We start from the raw sequence: 21,789 nt of genomic DNA, 5'->3' as shown, positions 1-21,789 counted from the left end.
TGAGCTAATTCGAGACGTCAACACCAAAGAGGTAAAAAAGGCAACTCCTCCTCAAGCATCCCCAGAGTAGCACCCTCTTTTATTTCACAGTTGTTTTGTCAGGACTGAACTCGGAACACCTATACCATCTCAAGTGGCAGATCTGAAGGTCCTCTTTTCACTGGAATAGTCTATAGGAGAGAGACCTGCCTAAGCCCACTCGCTGGCTTCTCCAGTTATGCTACTCAGTACCCTCGTGACCCTCTACAATGGGGGCCTGCCCTATCATGGTCTCCCTGTTGAACTGGAACTGCTCCCCACTCCCCACTCCATTGCTTGTTTGGAGCACGCAAAGCTTGTGCATCCTTTTGGACAGCTCCATAGAGGCTTAGATACCTTTGTTGCGGGGCTAGTCTCAAGCTGATTAGGTTTCCCTAGTCTTCCAGGAGGCTCAGCCTCAATTCACTCCTCCAACGTCTCAAATCTGGTTAATTCTGTTATGACAACCTTTAATCCTTCCACCTCCCCCATTCCCTCTAACCTCTATTCTCCCATTTCCTCCACAACTTCTTTTGCCTCCTACTCAGTTTAAGTCATCTGTTTCAACCTAAACAAAACTTCATGCAAGAAAAATATAATAGGTGTTTAAAAGTAGAGTTACTGAATACATTTCTAAATTGCTATATTATGTTGTGAGAGCAATAGTTTAAGCCTAACAAGGGTTAAAACTCTAAAGAGAAGATTTTCTTTTCTTCTTACTGATTTCAGAAAACTATCATGGTGTTTACCCTAAGATTATTTAGAGGAAAAACAAGAGAAAGTAGAAAACATTATTTATAGTTTTTCCAGTATAATAATAGGTCAAAAGAACAGGAAGGGGTTTAAGCACATGTTGATTTCCTGACTTCCTGAAATTATGACCTTCTTCATAGACCAAAATAAAAGGGAAAGTCTTTTGATAGACATTAGAATATTGAATACTTAAAAAAATATTAATGAAAAGCTAATTTACATTTTCCTATAGCTGAATTGACAGCTAGAAAATATGTATCTGATGCAGGAGCCTCATTTCACAAAAGGGCACTAATGTACCAAAGCATCTCATTAAAGCCCATGATTCAGTGATTCTCCGGGACTCTGGCTTAAAACAGCAATGAACAGATTTATCTCTTCCCACTCATATTCAGTACCTTTTTCTTCTATTTAGGAGGTCATAAAGCTGTCCACAGTAAATTTCATAGAAGCTGATCCACACAAAGAGGTGCTTTCTTGGCTGGGACACTTCTAGTTGCCTGAAGATATCTTTGGCAGCTAGAGCATACAATCCTGGGTTCTCACGAGTTCCTATCATGGTGTAGGTCTTTCCAGCACCTGTCTGTCCATAAGCAAAGCAAGTGGCATTGCCTCTGGGGAAAGGATAATTTGCATTACTTATGCATATTAAGAGAAGTATTAATTTACCCATAGATTTTTAATGACAAAGGTCAAATGCAAACATAGAATCCTAGAGAAAATTCAGCTATAAACACATAAACCTTTAAGGAGAAGAGGACTTCACATTACAAGAACACAGGAAGAGGAAAAAAAATCCTCAAACCACTACACAAGTTTTCCTTTTTTTTTTTGTTTTTTGAAATGGAGTCTCACTGTCACCCAGGCTGGAGTGCAGTGGTGTGATCTCAGCTCACTGCAAACTCTGTCTCCCGGGTTCAAATGATTCTCCTGCCTCAGCCTCCTGAGTAGCTGGAAGTACAGGTGTGTGCCACCATACTGGGCTAATTTTTGTATTTTTAGTAGAGATGGGGTTTCACCATGTTGGCCAAGTGTCTCAAACTCCTGACCTCAAATGATCCGCCCACCTCAGCCACTCAAAGTGCTGGGATTACAGACGTGAGCCACCATGACCAGCCTGAGTTTTCTTATAGTAGTTTTCTTACAGAACCAGTAAGAGAAACAACTCTAGAAGATAAAGAAACAAGGGCTTTAAAGAAACCACTTAGCCAATAAGCATTTGCTGAGTTCCTACCTCATGCTAGGTGCTTTAGAGGATCCTAGAGATGATCTACTATTAATCTGAAAAAAATTTAGTGAAAGAATAGAGAATTAAATACGAGAAATAATAGGAGATCACGTGATAAGCAAGATGGTAGTGACCACTCATAACTAAGGAAGTTTAGATAAAGGGGAAATCGATGTAAGCAAAGTATTTGAGGAAGGACTCACAAGAGTAGGAATTGGGCTGGGCCTTGAAGGCAGAAGCTGAAAAGCAGAGAGCTTCCACTGTGGAATAGGAATGGTGTGAACAGAGGCCACAGTAGTAAAGATGGCAGCAGGCATACCAAATCTTCAGGGGAAAAAAAAAGCCTGGGCTCTGGTTTCTGCCCTACCATTAACTAACCATATGACCTTAGGCAAGTCCCCTCACTTTTCTCTGTGCCTCAGTTTTCACTTTTATCAGTAGATTAGTTTCTAAGTAGTAGTAGATTGGTTTCTAAGATCCCTTCCAGTTGTGATGCCCTATGATTCTAAGTGAGAATCATTGCTCTTGTATGTGGGTACATGTGTGCGTACACACCCTTTATGAGTGCGAAGAATTGCAGAATAAGAGGTGGAGAATGGAGTTGGGAGACCAGCGTATCAATCACAGTATGTTTTACGAGGAGTTGGAGACCAAAATTATCTGAGTGTTGTGGGATTCACCCACGCAGTGCTAAGTAGAGAATGAACATAATCTTAGAGCTGTTGCAGACTCTTAAACATGAATCTGGTGGATTAATGATAAAAATAGCTGCTTGCAGCAAAAAAAAAAAAAAAAAAAAAAAAAAAAAGTCTATGCATTGTGACAGGAAAATAAATCTCAGGACCCCGAACTCACTTAGCCAAATGGAAAAGTCAAGCTGGGAAATGGGTCCCGCAAACCTGCCTCCCATCTGGTTCCTAAATAAGATGGCTACAAAGATAAAAAGCTACATATCTCCCTCACATTTTGCCCACTAGGAAATTCCTGGTAGGCCCATGACCTTTACCTTAAAACAGTTGTGTTGAATTTCACCCTGGCAATGTCAATTGATAGCTTATCTTCACAGGTGGAGGACATAGGACAGAGCTCAAAGTCATCCCTCTGCTCACCTGAAATAAATGCATATTTGATGCTTCCTCTGCCCTATTGTTGTCTACATTATCTAATGTAAAATGCAGTTCACTGGGACAGGTGAATGCATGAAGAACTGTCTTCTCCAATCCCCAATATGAAAATTGAGTATTCAGTGAAAGACTGATTAAAGCCTCGAAAGGATGCAACTGTTTTGTATCTATTGAAACATTTAAAACATATTTCTCTTCCTCCAATATTCACCCTTTCCCCTGTAAATTTTTTTTCCTTTTCTTTTTATTATTTTTTCCCCTTTTATTTGCTCTCAGATCTTACCCTTTAAATACTGAAGCCCTCAAAATCGTCTTTGGAGAAAGGTATAGACCTGTCTCCTAGGCACACATTCTTAACTTTGGCAAATAAATCTACAATGATTGAGACTTGCCTGGGTCATTTTCTTTGATTTATAGCATGGACAGGGATAGGGGGAGGCTGGAGGTGGGCAGAGAGATGAGTACACAGAAAATGATTTGAAGCCAGGTAGAAAACAAAGAAAGAGTAAAATGACAAAAGCAAGGGAACCATGGAAATGTGAGAATCAAGACATAGGAGTTAATTAGATGTAAGCTGCTTGGAGCAGAGACCAGCTACTCTTTGCCTTTTGAACCCTGGCTCCCAGCAGTGTAGGTACTATAAATACTGGCAGAGGCGGAGTCAGGAAATGAATTACAGGAGAGAAATTTGAACACACTAAGGAAGATCCAGCAGAGTAAGAGGAAAGAATAATATCTACTTTACTTTCTGAACAGTTTAGGGATGAGCTTTTTCAAAAAGCAATAATACAGGAGTGAAAAACCTTATTATACTTTAAAGAGTGGATACACTTAACTTACAACTCTTGTTATTACCAAAGTCTTAACATTCAAATTCTAACTTATGTTAGAAACTTACTCCTCAAAAAGCATTCCCTAGATTTGGTGCCCTTACTAAGAAATTAAACCTAAGAGATATTTCACATTTTTAGCCTGCTCATAAAATTTAAAAAATTAAATAGCTTTTACAAAACAACAAAGCACAAAAAAATGGGCAAATGAGGATATCCAAATGGTCAGTAAGGACATGAAAAGGGCCAGGCATGGTGGCTCACACTTGCAATCCCAGCACTTTGGGAGGCGAGGCAGGCGGATCACTTGAGGCCAGGAGTTCGAGATCAGCCTGGTCAACATGGCAAGACCCTATCTCTACTAAAAATACAAAAATTAGCCAGGTGTGATGGCACACACCTACAATCCCAGCTACTAGGGTGGCTGAGGCACGAGAATAGCCTGAGCCCGGGAGGCGGAAGTTGCAGTGAGCTGAGATCGCACCACTACACTCCAGCCTGAGTGTCAGTGAGACTCTATCTCAAAAAAAAACAAAAAAAAAAAACAAAAAACAAAACAAAACAAAAAAAGGCCAGAAGCGGTGGCTCAGGCCTGTAATCCCAGCACTTTGGGAGGCCGAGGTGGGCAAATCACGAGGTCAGGAGATCGAGAACATCCTGGCTAACACAGTGAAACCCCGTCTCTACTAAAAAATAGAAAAAATTAGCTGGGCATGGTGGCGGGCCCCTGTAGTCCCAGCTACTCGGGAGGCTGAGGCAGGAAAATGGCGTGAACCCAGGAGGCGAAGCTTGCAGTGAGCCGAGATCGTGCCACTGCACTCCAGCCTGGGCTGCGAGACTCCGTCTCAAAAAAAAGAACATGAAAAGAAGCTCAGTATCATTAGGCATTGGAGAAACTCAAATTAAACCTACAATGAGATTATTTAATACCCATTAGATTGGCTAAAATAAGAAAGCCTGACAATATCAGATATTGCAGAACTACAATTCTCATGTTACTGTTGGGAGTATAAAATGGTACACTTTGAAAAGTTGCTTGACATTTTCCCTTTTTTTATCTTCTTTGAGACAGGGTCTTGCTCTGTTGCTCAGGCTGGAGTGTAGTGATCACAGATTATTGCAGCCTTGATCTCTTGGGCTCAAGCAACAACCTTCCAAGTAGCTGGGAATACAGGCATGTGTCATCACACCCGGCTAATTAAAAAAAATTTTTTTAGAGATAGGGTCTCACTATGTTGCCCAGGCTGGTCTTGAACTCCTGGCTCAAATGATTCTCCCATCTCGGCCTCCCACAGTGTGAAATTACAAGCGTGAACCACTGTGCCCGACTGACACTTTCTTATAAATATAAACCTATCCTATGAGCCAGCAATTCCATTTCTAGGTTTTTACCCAAAGTAAATTGAAAACATGCTCATAAAAAAAAGTATACAAGTATGTTCTGGCCATCATGGAGAAACCCCATCTCTACTAAAAAATAAAAAATTAGCCGGGCGTGGGATTACAATCCCAGCTACTTGGGAGGCTGAGGCAGGAGAATCACATGAACCCGGGAGGCAGAGGTTGCGGTGAGCTGAGATCGCACCATTGCACTGCAGCCTGGGCAACAAGAGTGAAACTCTTGTCTCAAAAAAAAAAAAAAAAAAAAAAAGAATGTTCATACTTTATTCATAAAGTCCAAAGCCAGAAACAATGCAAATGTCTGTCAACAGAATAGACAAAACAAAGTGTGATAATTTCATAGAAGGGAATATTACTCAGCAATGAAAACCACAGATACATGTAACAACATGTACTAATATAAAACACCATTATGCTAAACAAACATTATGTTAAGCATATAAGTATAATGATTCTATCTCTATGATACTGTAGAACAGATAAAACTAATCTATACTGACAGAAAGTAAGTCAGTGATTACCTAAGACCTGGGGGTGAGGGCGGAGGATTAACTAAATAGGGACGCAAGAGAACTTTCTGGGGTGATGAAAATGTTCCATGTCTTGTTACAGATATTTGTTACTCACATATATAAAACTATCAAAACTCATCAAATGTGAATACTTAAGATCTGTGCATCTTATTGTATGTAAATTATCCCTTTGAAAAAGTTATTTGAAAAAACAGTCAAAATTCTCTGGAATCAGCAACACTAGCAAGCTACTTGGCATTTTCTATCATACATGCCTACAATTTTAATAGATAGGTAGGTAGATAGCTAGGTAGGTGGATTAGATAGGTAGGTAGATAGATAGGTAGGTGGACTGGATGGATGGATAGACAGACAGACAGACAGACAGACAGAGGCGGTGTCTTGCTCTGTTGCCCAGGCTGGAGTGCAGTGCATGACCACAGCTCCTGCAGCCTTGACCTCCTGGGCTCAAGCAATCCTCCCACCTCAGCCTCCCAAGTAGCTGGGACCACAGGTGCACATCACCATGCCTGGCTAATTTTTAAAAAAACTTTTTATAGGCCAGGCATGGTGGCTCACACCTATAATCCTAGCACTTTGGGAGACTGAAGCAGGAGGATTGCTTGAGCCCAGAAATTCAAGACTAGCCTGGGTAACATGGCAAAACCCCATCTCTAAAAAAAATACAAAAATATTAGCTGGGTGTGGTGGCAGGCGCCTGCAGTCCCAGCTACTGAGGAGGCTGAGGTGGGAGGATTGCTTGAACCCGAGAGGCAGAAGTTGCAGTGAGCCGAGATTGCACCACTGCACTTTGGCCTGGGTGACAGAGTGAGACCCTGTCTCAAAAACATAAAATAAAGTAAAATAAATATTTTTTGGTGTGTGTGGAGATAGGGTCTCCTTATGTTGCCCAGCCTGGTCTCAAACTCTTGGGCTCAAGCTATCCACCTGTTTTGGCCTCCCAAAGTGCTTGGATTACAGATGCAAGCCACCACATGTGGCCCATGCCTATATTTTAAATACTTACGCAACAGAGGCCCTTACTATCATTCCTGTCCCGTTCAATGTTTATTAAGTGTGAATAATAATTTGAAAATACATCTGGCCAGGCGCGGTGACTCATACCTGTAATCCCAGCACTTTGGGAGGCCGAGGCAGGCGGATCACGAGGTCAGGAGATCGAGACCATCCTGACTAACACAGTGAAACCCCGTCTCTATTAAAAATACAAAGAATTAGCCGGGCATGGTGGTGGTGCCTGTAGTCCCAGCTACTCAGGAGGCTGAGGCAGGAGAATGGCGTGAGCCCGGGAGGCAGAGCTTGCAGTGAGCTGAGGTCGCGCCACTGCACTCCAGCCTGGGCGATAGAGTGAGACTCCGTCTCAAAAAAAAACATCTATGAGGCCGGGCACGGTGGCTCACGCCTGTAATCCCAGTACTTTGGGAGGCCGAGGCGGGCTGATCACGAGGTAAGGAGATGGAGACCATCCTGGCTAACAAGGTGAAACCCCATCTCTACTAAAAATACAAAAAAATTAGCCGGGCCTGGTGGCGGGCGCCTGCAGTCCCAGCTACTCGGGAGGCTGAGGCAGGATGAGGCAGGAGAATGGCGTGAACGTGGGAGGCGGAGCTTGCAGTGAGCTGAGATCACGCCACTGCACTCCAGCCTGGGCGACAGAGCGAGACTCCATTTCAAAAAAAAAAAAAATACATCTATGAAAAATTGATAAGTGATATTCACTTATCTATCTGATTCCAAAGAAAAAATTAACTAAACTATAGCCAGAATACACAATTCCTATCATCGAAGTTCAGACTAACTCCAACCACTTGAATCTTTTTCTTCCGAGGACTTTGATGGGATTATATTGTTAACAGCTTAATTTTTCTTTTTTTTTTTTTTAACACCCTTTCACTATCTATCACAATATATTTTTCCACTAGACAGAGAAATAATATCATCAGTGTAAGAGGAAATTTTACTGCAAATTTCTAAATCCTTGGTTTCAGAAGAATCTAAATTTATTAGCTCAAAACACAAATTCATGTTTAAGTCAAAAGCACTGAAAAGCATGTGATGTTTATAAAGAAATATGGCCTAATGGAAAATTGAAAATAAAAAGCAAGAAAAGCAAATAATCATTATCGTACCCATTGAAAATATGCTGAATAAGTGGGTGAGTAGTCTTCATGTATACATCCCGATTGGTGCACGCCTCACCAAAGACTTCATCAAAATAAAAAACATGCTGAAAAATAAATTTGATTTTATAGAAAGAGACACATTCTGGATTTTCTTAATCACTATTCTAGTTAACAGATGATAAATGCCAAAATATGTCTTTAAGTAACAGTAACTGACCATATCAAACTTAGAGGTAAATAAGCAATCACTATTAAATGACAGGGCCTCCTCTTACTTGAGATCTCTGTAGACATGTTCTTACAAGGTAAAAACTAAGGCACACAATTTTTGTTTTCTCTTAAGAGAAGTAAATTGATAAACACAAGAGTGAGCCAATCCTCCTTAGGTCTAGGAGAGAAAGTGAATTCTATGGGGATTATCCTCGTATTCCAACTAGAGCTAGTATATTTAGAATTTTGGAGGAATTTGTGATCTGGCGCGGTGGCTCACGCCTGTAATCCCAACATTTTGGGAGGCCGAGGCCGGCAGATCACAAGGTCAGGAGATCGAGACCATCCTGGATAACACAGTGAAACCCCGTCTCTACTAAAAATACAAAAAATTAGCCAGGCGTGGTGGCGGGTGCCTGTAATCCCAGCTACTCGGGAGGCAGAGGCAGGAGAATGGCCTGAACCTGGGAAGTGGAGCTTGCAGTGAGCCGAGATGGCACCGCTGCACTCCAGCCTGAGTGACAGAGTAAGATTCCATTTCAAAAAAAAAAAGAATTTTGGAGCAATTCTAGGGGAAGATCTCAATTCTGTAGGTTACACAGCTTAACTTTTAATTCCATAAATATTTATTGCTCAGCTGGTAGCACATACATTGCAGTAGGCACTTGAAGGTGCCCAAGGATATAGACATTACCCTAGCATTTCCCTATCTTACCTCCTAAAAATGTTAATCTACACAAGTATGCAAATGACCGGAAGGTAGAAGAATCTTAAGATAAAGCACGTGTCGATTTCAAAGGAAAACATATTCTCTCTGATTATGAAAAAGACTATACTGAGAATGGACCACGGGGGAAGAAGAGGAATTTGAAAGGGAGTGATGGAAGGGGGGAAGGTATTCCAGGCACAGGGAAAGTATGAACAGAGTCAAAGCATAAAAGCACAAGGAATTAACTTTAATTAATTAATGTTTAGGATTCAATGTGATTGAAATACAGTATCACAGTAAGTAGAGAAGTGAAACAGAGGCCGGGCACAGTGGCTCCACACCTGTAATCTCAGCACTTTGGGAGGCCGAGGCGGGTGGATCACCTGAGGTCAGGAGTTTGAGACCAGCCTGGCCAACACGGTGAAACCCATCTCTACTTAAATTACAAAAAATCAGCCAGGCGTGGTGGTGGGCGCCTATAATCCCAGCTACTTGGGAGGCTGAGGCAGGAAAATCGCTGGAACCCGGGAGGCAGAGGTTGCAGTGAGCTGAGATTGCACCATTGCACTCCAGCCTAGGCAACAAGAGCAAAACTCCATCTCAAAAAAAAAAAGAAAAAAAAAAAAAGAGAGAGAGAGAGACAGAATACTAGAATAATGAGTTAGGACTGTGTTGTAGGGGTCTTGGGACACCAGTCTTAACTGGGGGGCAGAATGCTCATATTTAATTCAATAAATAGTGGGGAAACAATGAAAAACTAACTTTATAGGCAAGAAGGATGATTTCAGTCTTTACTGGAAGATTAATCTGGCTTCACACTATGAATGGTTTGAGAACAGAGACACTAGTAATTCAGTGGTGAGGTAAAAAGCATCTAAATTATTTGACAACCATGGAAATAAAGAGATGGATACAGAAGAAATTTGATAACTGACTAGAGATGGGGAGCTGGGGAGAAAAAGGGGTCCAAGACGACTTCCAAATGAAAAATCACGGTAATTTGGAAAAAGACAGATAAAAGACCCCATTACATTGGGTCTGAAAAGCATTAATTCAGCAGCTGTAATTATTTCCATAATTTAGAGGCTTACCATGTTGGTAGGTACAACTACATATATATATATATGTATGAATATACATATGAATATTATTCTTATGTTGGTAGCTCGTATATATAGTATATATACGCACATACATAAAAATATATATACATATATATTCTTATATACATATAGCCCAACTATACGTATATAAGAATAATATATATTTTGTTTATTGATTTTTTTTCTGAGATGGAGTCTCACTCTGTTGCCCAGGCTGGAGTGCAGTGGCACGATCTTGGCTCACTGCAACCTCCATCTCTCGGGTTAAGCAACTCTCCTGCCTCAGTCTCCTGAGTAGCTGGGATTACAGGCGTCCGCCACCACGCTTGGCTAATTTTTGTAGTTTTAGTAAAGATGGGGTCTCACCATGCTGGCCAGGCTGGTCTCGAACTCCTGACCTCAAGTGATCCATCTGCTTCAGCCTCCCAAAGTGCTGGGATTACAGGTGTGAGCCCATGCTGGCTGATATATGTTCTAATATATTATTTGCACCACTGCATTCTAGCCTGGGCCACAGATGAGACCCTGTCTCAAAAAATAAAAAATTTTTTAAAAAAAGTAACATGTATTTATAGAATATCTCTGGAAAGATACACTTAGAATAGGTAACCCCAATTGCCTTCATGGAGGAAACAGGATTGGAGGGACACTTGTATTTTACACTTTTGTACCTTTCGATTTCAAAATAGGTGAATCTATCCTATTCAGAGATATTTACTTTTTCATATAAAACACAGAATAATATATATTCTTTTATATATATACAGCTGGGCTACCAAGATGGTGTGTGTGTACATATATATATATATATATATATATATATATATAGTTGGTCTAATATGTAAGAATATATATATATATGAGAAATCCTAGTAATTTCAAGCCTGAGTATAGCATAATGACAGTCCATACACCATGAATGACAGATAAGGCCTTATCTTCTACATTTTGGGCCTGCTCTAAATATCTAGTCAAGAAAAAATTGTACGGACAGATTCAGAAACCTGGACTTGGGCCAATTTACTGTGGGTCACTCTACCCCAAGTTTGAATCTGTTGTGTGTACCATTACATTACATTAGAATGGAAATTTGTTAGATTGTCTAAGAAGAAATTGGGAACATAAATCCAAATCTACAAGTTAGAAAAAAAAGTTACAAAGTAAGAAAATAATGAATCTGAAGAATAATAAAGAGATGTGTGAACTTTTAATGCTTTGAAAAATGTGGTAATATTTTAAGAACACTAAAATATTAATAACTACTGAAGTTGGGTGACAGGTACATAGAGAGGTCATTAAACTTTTGATTAAGCTTAAAAAGGTCAATAACAGTTAAACATATTTTTTAAATCTGGTGGTGGTTTTTTTTTTTTTTTTTGAGACAGAGTCTCACTTTGTTGCCCAGGTTGGAGTGCAGTGGCGTGATCTTGGCTCACTGCAACCTCCCCCTCCCTGCTTCAAGCGATTCTCCTGCCTCAGCCTCCCGAGTAGCTGGGATTACAGTGCCCACCACCACGCCCAGCTAATTTTTTTGTATTGTTAGTAGAGACAGGGTTTCACCATGTTGGCCAGGCTGGTCTCAGAGCTCCTGAAGGTGATTCCCCTGCCTCGGCCTACCAAAGTCCACCTGCCTCGGCCTACCAAAGTGCTGGGATTACAGGTGTGAGCCACTGTGCCCAGCTTAAAATCTGGTTTTAATGAACATTATTTATATCTATCTCATACATGGTTTCTAGGCAAGGAGACAAATTAATTCGTTGCTCAAATTATCACCATAGGTTTTTAGAGTTAAGTATGAAATCAAAAACAAAGAAACCCACTAAATCTATAGTTACCTACAGATGTGGATATATTCGGCATTTCTCAAAAAAAAAAATAAGAAAAAAACCCCAACTAAAGTGAGAATACATTTTTTTGTTTCCTTTTATTACAGCGAGTATATGGCAATTCTGTCTCTCCTTCTAAAAGTGCTCATGGATAGCTTTAGCTTTTGAGTAAAGACCTTAGAGAGCATTTATTGATTAAGGGAATTAGTATCTTTCCTTCCAATAAGGTTTAGATATTGGTTTTCCCAGTACTTTTGTAAATATCTTTCATGAAAGATATGTAAACATGCAAGATTATTATAGTTAATGTATATACACAATTCATAACGTCCTTTGCATCACACACACTTTCATTTGCTCACATTTTATCAGTGAGGCTGGAGTAACACCTACGTTGACCTTACTAACCTTGACAGAATCAGAGTTCCACAGTTTGTTTATTTATTTTGAGACACAGTCTCCCTTTGTCGCCCAGGTTGGAGTGCAGTGGTGTGATCTCGGCTCACTGCAACCTCCACCTCCCAGGTTCAAGCGATTCTCATGCCTCAGCCTCCCGAGTAGCCGGGATTACAGGCACGCAGCCACCACACCCAACTAATTTTTTTGTATTTTTAGTAGAGATGAGGTTTCGCTATGTTAGCCAGGCTGGTCTCAAATTGCTGCCCTAGGTGATCTGTCCACCTCGGACTCCCAAAGTGCAGTTTATTTTTTAAATAAGTTTTTCTTCAGATTATAAAAGTAACATGTGGGCCAGGCGCTTGTAATCCCAGTAACTTGAAAGGCTGAGGAGGGTGGATCACCTGAATTCAGGAGTTTGAGACCAGCCAAGGCAACATGGAGAAACCCAGTGTTTACAAAAAATACAAAAGTTAGCCTGGCGTGGTGGTGTGATGCCTGTAATCTCAGCTGAGGCTGAGGTGGGAGGATCGCTTGAGCCCAGGAGGTTGAGGCTGCAGTGCGCCATGACTGCACCACTGTACTTCAGCCTGGGCAACAGAATAAGACCCTGTCTCAAAAAATAAATAAAATAAAATAAAATAAAAGTAACATGTATTTATAGAGTATCTCTGGAAAGATAAACTTAGAACAGGTAACCCCAGTTGCCTTCATGGAGGAAAAAGAATTAAAGGGACACTTTTATTTTACACTTTTGTACCTTTTGATTTTGAAATAGGTGAATCTATCCTATTCAAAGATTTTTACTTTTTCATATAAAAGTAACACAGCTGATTGTGGAAATTTTTAAAAATACGGAATTTATTTATTTATTTGGTCTCAAACTCCTGGGCTCAGGCAATCTGCCTGCCTTGGCCTCCCAAAGCGCGGGATTATAGGCATGAGTCGCCGCACCTAGCCAAATATGGAATATTTTAAAAATTACAATACAGGCCAGGTGCAGTGGCTCATGTTTGTAATCCCAGCACTTTGGGAGGCCAAGTCAGGAGGAGTGCTTGAGCCCAGGAGTTGGAGACCAGCCTGGGCAACACAGCAAGACCTTGTCTCTACAAAAAAAATATACCCATTAGCTGGGTGTGGTGGCATATGCCTGTGGTCCCACCTTTTCAGAAGGCTGAGGTGGGAGGATTGCTTGAGCCCAGGAGGTCGAGGCTGCAGTGAGCCATAATCATGCCACTGCACTCCAGCCTAGGCAACAGAACAAGACCCTGACTCAAAAAAATAAAAAAAAAAATACAATAGAGAACAAAATATAGAGAATAGAGAAGAAAAGAAAAGTATCCTTAAATCTAGGTGTTCAGCCACTGTTAACTTTTTGATGTATTTCAGATTTCAGTATCATCTTTTTTTTTCTATATATGTATTTTTTTCTTTTTTTTTTTTTTTTTTTTTTTGAGACAGAGTCTCACTCTGTCACCCAGGCTGGAGTGCAGTGGCGCGATCTCGGCTCACTGCAAGCTCCGCCTCCCGGGTTCATGCCATTCTCCTGCCTCAGCCTCCCTAGTAGCTGGGACTACAGGCGCCTGCCACCATGCCCGACTAATTTTTTGTATTTTTAGTAGAGACGGGGTTTCACTGTGTTAGCCAGGCTGGTCTTGATCTCCTGACCTCGTGATCCGCGGCCTCGGCCTCCCAAAGTGCTGATTACAGGCATGAGTAATGCCGGTGCGGTGCCTGGCCTCTTTTTATTATTATTTTTAAGACAGAGTCTATCACCCAGGTTGGAGTGCAGTGGCACAATCACAGCTCACTATAGTCTCAACCTCCCAGGCTCAAGTGATCCTCCCACCTCAGCCTCCCAAGTAGCTGAGACTACAGTCACATGTCACCATGCTTGGCAATTTTTTTTTTTTTTTTTGAGACAGAGTCTCACTCTGTTGCCCAGTCTGGAGTGCAGTGGTGCAATCTCAGTTCACTGTGAACTCTGCCTCCCAGATTCAAGGGATTCTCCTGCCTCAGCCTCCCAAGTAGCTGGGATTACAGGTGTGTGCCACCAGGCCCAGGTAATTTTTGTATTTTTAAAAAAGACAGAGTTTCACCACATTGGCTAGGCTGGTCTTAAACTCCTGACTTCAAGTGATCTGCCCCCCTCATCCTCCCAAAGTGCTGGGATTACAGGTGTGAGCCACTGCGCCTCACCACCAGCTAATTTTTTTTTTTTTTTTTTTCCGAGATGGAGTCTCCCTCTCTCTCCCAGTCCAGAGTGCAGTGGTGCGATCTCGGCTCACTGCAAGCTCGGCCGCCTGGGTTCACGCCATTCTCCTGCCTCAGCCTCCGGAGTAGCTGGGACTACAGGCAACCGCCACCACGTCCGGCTAATTTTTTGTATTTTTAGTAGAGATGGGGTTTCACCATGTTAGCCAGGATGGACTCGATCTCCTGACTTCGTGACCCACTCGCCTCGGCCTCCCAAAGTGCTGAGATTACAGACGTGAGCCACCGTGCCCAGACTAATTTTTTTTTTTTTAATTTTACAGAGACAGGGTTTCACCATGTTGCCCAAGCTGGTCTTGAACCCCTGGGCTCAAGTGATCCTCCTGCTTTGGCCTCCCAAAATGCTGGGATGCTAGGCATGAGTTACCATACCCAGCCTATATTTTTTCTTAAGAAATTGGTTATACAGGCAAGCAGAGGCCAGACCATGTAGAGTCTTGTTAAAACTTTAAAATTTTATTCTAAGTGCAATAAAGAGTCTTAAAGGATTTTAAGTAAAAGAGTATGTCTATATTTAGCAACTATCCTTCTGTTTGTATTTTACCAACAGTATTTTAATAATCAAGTATGGTTGTTGCATTATTAAACAGATGCTTTTATAGTGCCTATCACAGTTAATAGCTTTCCTAGTACTGAATTTGGATTATACTTGCCGGCCAGTATAAAGTACTGAAACTAACTTGTTAATGTCTTATGTAGGCTTTTGTACTCATATTTATAAATAAGATTGGTCAGGCCAGGCATGGTGGCTCATGCCTATAATTCTAACACTTTGGGAGGCTAAGGCAGGTGGATTGCTTGAGCTCAGGAGTTTGAGACCAGCTGGGCAACATGGCAAAACCCCATCTCTACAAAAAATATAAAAATTAGCCAGGTGTGGTGGCATGTACCTGTAGTCCCAGCTACTCAAGAGGCTGAGGTGGGAGATCACTTGAGCTCAAGAGACGGAGGTAGCAGTGAGGCAGGATCATACCACTGCACTGCAGCCTGGGCGATGGAGACAGACCCTGTCTCAAACAGACAGACAAAAACCATTGGTCCATAGCTTATTTGTGTGTTTGTGGGCCAATCTTACTCTCTTTGTAATATGACATCTGCATTAGCTTCCATATTAAACTTGTATTCACTTACTGCCAATTTCAAAAAACTAGAATGAAACAATATGGTTTGTTTCCTTGTTTCACTCATTATATTGATATAAAGTTTAATGGTTTGGTAGGATAGCATACTACATGTATATGATCATATTTACTAAGTAACAAGATTTGAAAAGATAGGACATTTAATAAAACAAAAAAACCTATTATCTCTAAATATGTTTAAAAATAAAACCCAAAGAATCTATGATCAATATTTATTTAGCACTCAGTTTGCTATAAACCTACCTTTTCTTCTTTCTATTTGAGGAAGAAAAAAGAAAAAGAAGTCTTCCCAGCATTTTTATATCATAGCATTGACAGGTAAGGACTCGGACCTATGAGAGCAAAGGTCCAAAGTTCAAACAGCAGAGAAAGTGCCATGGAAACTATGGGTATTCAATAAGTATTGAACAGTGGTAATGACAAAAAAAGTAAGGTTATTGTGTTTGGGGATAACAGAAAAATACAAAAGATAAGATGATGCCTCCTTGAGGGAATTACTGTGACAGAAGCATCATTAAGGAAGTCTTAGGTAGACAGTGATTGGATAGGGCTATTACAATGGCTATAAGTAGCCATGGAACTAGATAGCATTACAACGAATTGGTCATTTAGTCCATTTTCAAAATAAATATCTCCCACTGAGACCTAATAGACCATGCATTGATCAGCAATCGATAAAGCCGTTAAAGTGATTGGGTTGGTTTTACAGTGGCCTAATAATTTAGTACCAGTAGAAAGACTCAGTGGATTACTCTGAATATCTCTGTGAAACACAATTTTGGTAACCAAAGAAAAAGAAGAACAATACAAGTTTGAAAGAGGGTGAAAGTGTTAACAAATTTGACTTCAGCATTAAAGAATTTATTCCACTAATGTAAGATCTCAGCTGACTAAGTTGAATTGCTAGCATACCAGATTTTTTTTCTCCCTACCAGTCACTGGGTTTTGAGGCAAGAGAATAAGAGAGAGAGGAAGAATAAATATAATATGAACATTTAGGGAAGTAGATTCAGAGTAAGAGAAACTGTGTACTCTCAAATCTTAACATCCAATGGATTATCTGGTTTTAGATTACTCACAATTGTTTCACAATTTTAGGAGTACCTAAATGATGATTCTTTCCATCTGTGGAGTTTGCTGTTTCCCTATGAGACTAAAGAATTATTGCAAGGTACCTTCAGCTTGGAATAAGTTTCTTTCAATACCAAACTCTTTCTCCTTGGACTCTTCATAATCACTGTAGCAGGCAGTGAACATTATTTACATGCCTGAGTTATTAGTGTTTTATTTAAACCCTCATATGTTAGATGTGAAATCATATCTCTGCATTTTATTTACCCACTGCAATCTACCCTGTATAAAGTGGTCTGCTCAGAGCCCAATTTTCACCAATTAAGTATAAGCCCAAGACAGCTGAGAATCAAAATAAGCACGTGGCTGGCAATTGTCAGTCCTGTTGCCCAAAAAGATATTGTCCATCATTAAACCCAAGTCTCAAAGTCAGCAGAATGAGAAGTTCACACTGTGAGATGCAAGCAAGAATGGAAATCAACTGTGTGACATCTCATAGTCACTCTGGGGCATATATTCAGTGACTGGTCCTGTTGACAACTACTTAATTATTTATTTGTTTTTTATTTTTATATTCTTTTAGAGGCAGATCCTCCCTCTGTTGCCCAGGCTGGAGTACAGTGGCGCAGTCATAGCTCACTGTAACGCAGAACTCCTGGGCTCAAGTGATCCTCCCGCCTCAGCCTCCTGAGTAGTTAAGACTACAGGTATACACCACCATGCTGGGCTAGTTTTAAAATCTTTTCTGGAGAGACAGGATCTCGCTATGGTGCCCAGGGTGGTCTCAAACTCTTGGGCTCAAGTGATCCTTCCACTGCAGCCTCCCAAAGCACTGGGATTATAGGCATGAGCCACCACACCTGGCCCCACTTCATTATTTAAATTATTTTTATTCCTTCATTCCTCCTTTTTTTGCTGAATATGTATAATTAAATTCACACAAAGCATGTTAAGTGAATATATGATGTAGCTCCACTGCACAAGAGAAATTGTTTTTGTATCCCCTATTGCACCATCTTTTTAAAAAACGAAGGCCCTGGATATCAATGACTTAATACAGTGTCACATCAGGAATGAATGTCAACACATGAACCAGAGCTTGATTTTCAGTGTTCTAACAGAAACTTGTATGCCACCACTCAAACAAAAAGCAAAAAAAAATGACATACTTGATAATATTAGTTCCTGACGTAAAAGGAAAACATCATACCTGCAGAATATATTGAGTGAGGTCAACTGCTTCTTTCTTCTCATGCACAAGTAGAGTTTCTTTGTCTTCTACAGTAATAATATTAATTTCTCCACGACGTACCTCCCTCATGCCCAGGGGGCGTTTTCGAACACAAACTCTGATTTTCTCCATCTCAGTCCAAGGATTCTGTTTCTCTGAAGTGTTCTGTCTAGTATGTTTATAAACAGGCTTTTAATTTTTAATAATAGGACAAGATTACTTAACAGGTCAAAGTATTGGTACTTTTTAGCCGGGCACGGGGGCTCACGCCTGTAATCCCAGCACTTTGGGAGGCCGAGGTGGGCGGATCACGAGGTCAGGAGATCAAGACCATCCTGGCTAAGACGGTGAAACCCCATCTCTACTAAAAATACAAAAAATTAGCCGGGCGTAGTGGCGTGCGCCTGTAGTCCCAGCTACTTGGGAGGCTGAGGCAGGAGAATGGCGTGAACCCGGGAGGCGGAGCTTGCAGTGAACCGAAATCGCGCCACTGCACTCTAGCCTGGGCGACACAGCCAGACTCCGTCTCAAAAAAAAAAAAAAGTATTGTTATATTTTGCTGTATATTAGGCATAATAGATTTCTTAAAGTTACAAAGTAAAGTGTCAACCCTGAGAAAGTTCTTCTATCTCCATCCCCACCCTACTCCACCCTTTTCCCTGCAAAAACACAAAAACAGAACAACAACAAAAAACCAACCAACAAACAAAAAACCCCTAAGAGATCTTATATAGGATACTATTTTATACAATTGTTTCATATCAATTCTGATTTCCTTAGCCCTCCAATTGGCTGCTGAAAAAAAATTTTTTTTGAGATAGGATCTCACTCTGTCACCCAGGCTGGAGTACAGTGGCATAACCACAGCTCATTGCAGCCTCAACTTCCAGGGTTCAAGAAATTCTACCTCAGCCTCCCGAGTAGCTAGGACTGTAGGCGTACAACACCACAGCTGGCTAATTTTTGTAATTTTTGTAGGGGCAGGGTCCCACTATCCTGCCCAGGCTGGTCTTGAACTTATGGCCTCAAGCAGTCCTCCCATTTTGGCCTCTCAAAGTGCTGGGATTACAAGCATCAGCCATCACGCCCAGCCTGGAAAATAATTTTTTTTACTGGGATCTGAATTGGTTTTTTTAAAAAAAAAAAAAAACCCAGCAAATAATTTTCTAATATAATGCATAAAGCACTACTTTTATGGCATGTTTTAAAGCAAATTTTATTTTCTTAACCAACATTTAGGAACTTTAAAATGCATCATTTTTGCATGAAACTGCAGGCGGAATAAATAAATGAAAGAATAAATGAAATGTACCATTTTGAGATACTGTGGGAAAATCCTGACAATCATTAAAACTGGATGACGGGCCAGGTGCGGTGGCTCACGCCTGTAATCCTAGCACTTTGAGAGGCTGAGGCGGGCAGATCACTTGAGGTCAGGAGTTCAAGACCAGCCTGGCCAACATGGTGAAACCCCATCTCTACTGAAAATATAAAACTTAGCTGGGTGTGCTCACTTAAACCCAGGAGGTGGAGTTCACAGGTGAGATAGTGCCATTGCATTCCAGCCTGGGCAACAGAGCAAGACTCTGTCTAAAAAAAAAAAAAAGAAAAATAAATTGGATGATGGACATATTGGGATTCAGTGTTCTATTTTTTTCTTCTTTTGCATATGTTTGATTTTTCATAAGAAAAGGGAATTTTTTGTTTTGTTTTGAGACAGGGTCTTGCTCTATCACTCAGACTGGAGTGCAGTGGTGCGAGCACAGCTCACTGCAGCCTCAACCTCCTGGGCTGAAGCCATCCTCCCACTTCAGCCAACAGTAGCTGGAACTACAGGTGCACACCACCATGCCTGGCTAATTTTTGTATTTTTGTAGAGACAGGGTCTCACCATGTTGCTCAGGCTGGCCTCGAACTCCTGGACTCAAGCAATCTGCCTGCCTTGGCCTCCCAAAATGCCAGGATTGCAGGCATGAGCCACTGTGCTCATCAAAAATGAAAATTTTTAATGCTTTTTTTTTTTTTTTGAGACAGAGTCTTATTGTGTCACCCAGGCTGGAGTGCAGTGGCATGATCTTGGCTCACTGCAACCTCTGCCTCCTGGGTTCAAGCGATTTTCCTACCACAGCCTCTAGAATAGCTGGGATTGCAGGCACCTGCCATGACGCCCAGCTAATTTTTGTATTTTTAGTAGAGATGGGGTTTAGCCATGTTGGCCAGGCTGGCCTTGAACTCCTGACCTCAGGTGATCCACCCGCCTTGGCCTCCCAAAGTGCTGGGATTAGAGGTGTGAGCCACTGCGCCTGGCCTAATGCATCATTTTAATAAGGGTTTTGTGTTAAACTCTTTAGTTGTTGGATATCAATAACCTAATCATATAAAGCTGATCAAAGAGGACAGAAAATGTTTAGTCCTTTTTAAAATTGTCCAGGGCTCTAGGATGACTCATATGAACAAAAGGCCCATAGTTTCAAGTTCAAGGGGCAAAAAGACATGCATGTTTTTCTAAAAAGCTCTAGTTCGGGCAGGGCAGAGTGGCTCTCACCTGTAATCCCAGTGCTTTGGGAAGCTGAGGTGGGAGGATCACTTGAGACCAGGAGTTCAAGACCAGCCTGGGTAACATAGTGAGATCCCCAACTCTACAAAAAATTGAAAAATTAGCTAGGGACAGTGGTGCGTACCTGTAGTCCTAGCTACTTGGGTGGCTGAGGCAGGAGGATCACTTGACCTCAGGAGTTTGAGGCTGCAGTGGACTATGACTGCACCACTGCACTCCAGCCTGGGTGACAGAGCAAGACCCTGTCTCTACAAAACAAACAAACAAACAAATAAACAAAGAGTCAAATAAATGAAATGGTAATGGTTAAACTAAAATATCCATCCTATCCTTGATGGTGTTAAATAATGCAAAGTGGTATTTTTATTTATAAGTAATTCCAATTTAGATTTTTATGTATTGTTCAGTAAAAAAGTAATATTCAAGAAAATAGGCCAGGCGCGGTGGCTCACTCCTGTAATCCCAGCACTTTGGGAGGCCGAGGCAGGCGGATCACAAGGTCAGGAGATCAAGACCATCCTGGCTAATATGGTGAAACCCCACCTCTACTAAAAATACAAAAAATTAGCCAGGCATAGTGGCGGGCGCCTGCAGTCCCAGCTACTAGGAAGGCTGAGGCAGGAGAATGGCACGAACCCGGGAGGCGGAGCTTGCAGAGAGCAGAGATCGCGCCACTGCACTCAGCCTGGGCAACAGTGCGAGACTCCGTCTCAAAAAAAAAAAAAAAAAGAAAATATTTACTCCTTCACCGCTGAGGTAACCAATAGAATAGCAACAATCTGCCTTTATAGTCAAGGAATAATCTATTCCTCTCAGAGTTAAAAGAAGAAAACAGTATTACATGCTCTGTGATCTCCTAGACCAAACAAAATGTTTTCAGAAATATTATAATAAAAATTCACTTATGTATTTCAAATTATTAAAGATATTTTTACTGTTAAAACTGAGTCTTCTATTTTTATGGAGTAAAATAACTGATCATGAGATCTTCTGAAACCTTAGCCAATTTAAGACCAGATATAAATTCTTTATCTTAAGATATGAATAACAGTATTTTTAAAAAGAAAATATGGCTCAAGAATGAATTGTATTTTCCCATAACTCACATATATAATGTTTAAAATAAAATAAGGAGTACTTTTTTTTTTTTTTTACAAGAACATATTTCCTATTATACCATCGTTAGTACTAGGGATTACTTGTTATTTCACCTCTTAGGGACCTTATTTCAAATTCTAACTCGAAGCACTAGGTGAAAAT

General features: G+C 40.9%; 1 protein-coding gene across 8 annotated transcripts in view; it reads right to left on the bottom strand.

The window, feature by feature from the left end:
• Positions 1–21,789, bottom strand: part of KIF24 (kinesin family member 24) — an 80,712-nt gene that overhangs the window by 37,383 nt on the left and 21,540 nt on the right. For 5 of the 8 annotated variants that reach the window (XM_055293865.2, XM_055293864.2, XM_055293867.2 and 2 more), the window contains 3 exons: positions 17,952–18,141; positions 8,017–8,114; positions 1,170–1,385 (listed from right to left, as the gene is read on the bottom strand). In XM_055293865.2, coding sequence (XP_055149840.1) covers positions 1,170–1,385; positions 8,017–8,114; positions 17,952–18,141 — 504 coding nt within the window. Of the gene's footprint in view, positions 1–1,169; positions 1,386–2,005; positions 2,053–8,016; positions 8,118–17,951; positions 18,142–21,789 lie in introns of those variants that run through there. The other 3 variants (XM_063609035.1, XM_063609036.1, XM_055293871.2) reach the window with 3 other exon arrangements.

Source organism: Symphalangus syndactylus, chromosome 9 (genome assembly GCF_028878055.3).
Source record: "Symphalangus syndactylus isolate Jambi chromosome 9, NHGRI_mSymSyn1-v2.1_pri, whole genome shotgun sequence".
Classification (NCBI taxonomy): domain Eukaryota; kingdom Metazoa; phylum Chordata; class Mammalia; order Primates; family Hylobatidae; genus Symphalangus; species Symphalangus syndactylus.
The sequence above is the reverse complement of the archived record's forward strand: the minus strand, read 5'-3'. Positions and strand labels throughout refer to the sequence as shown.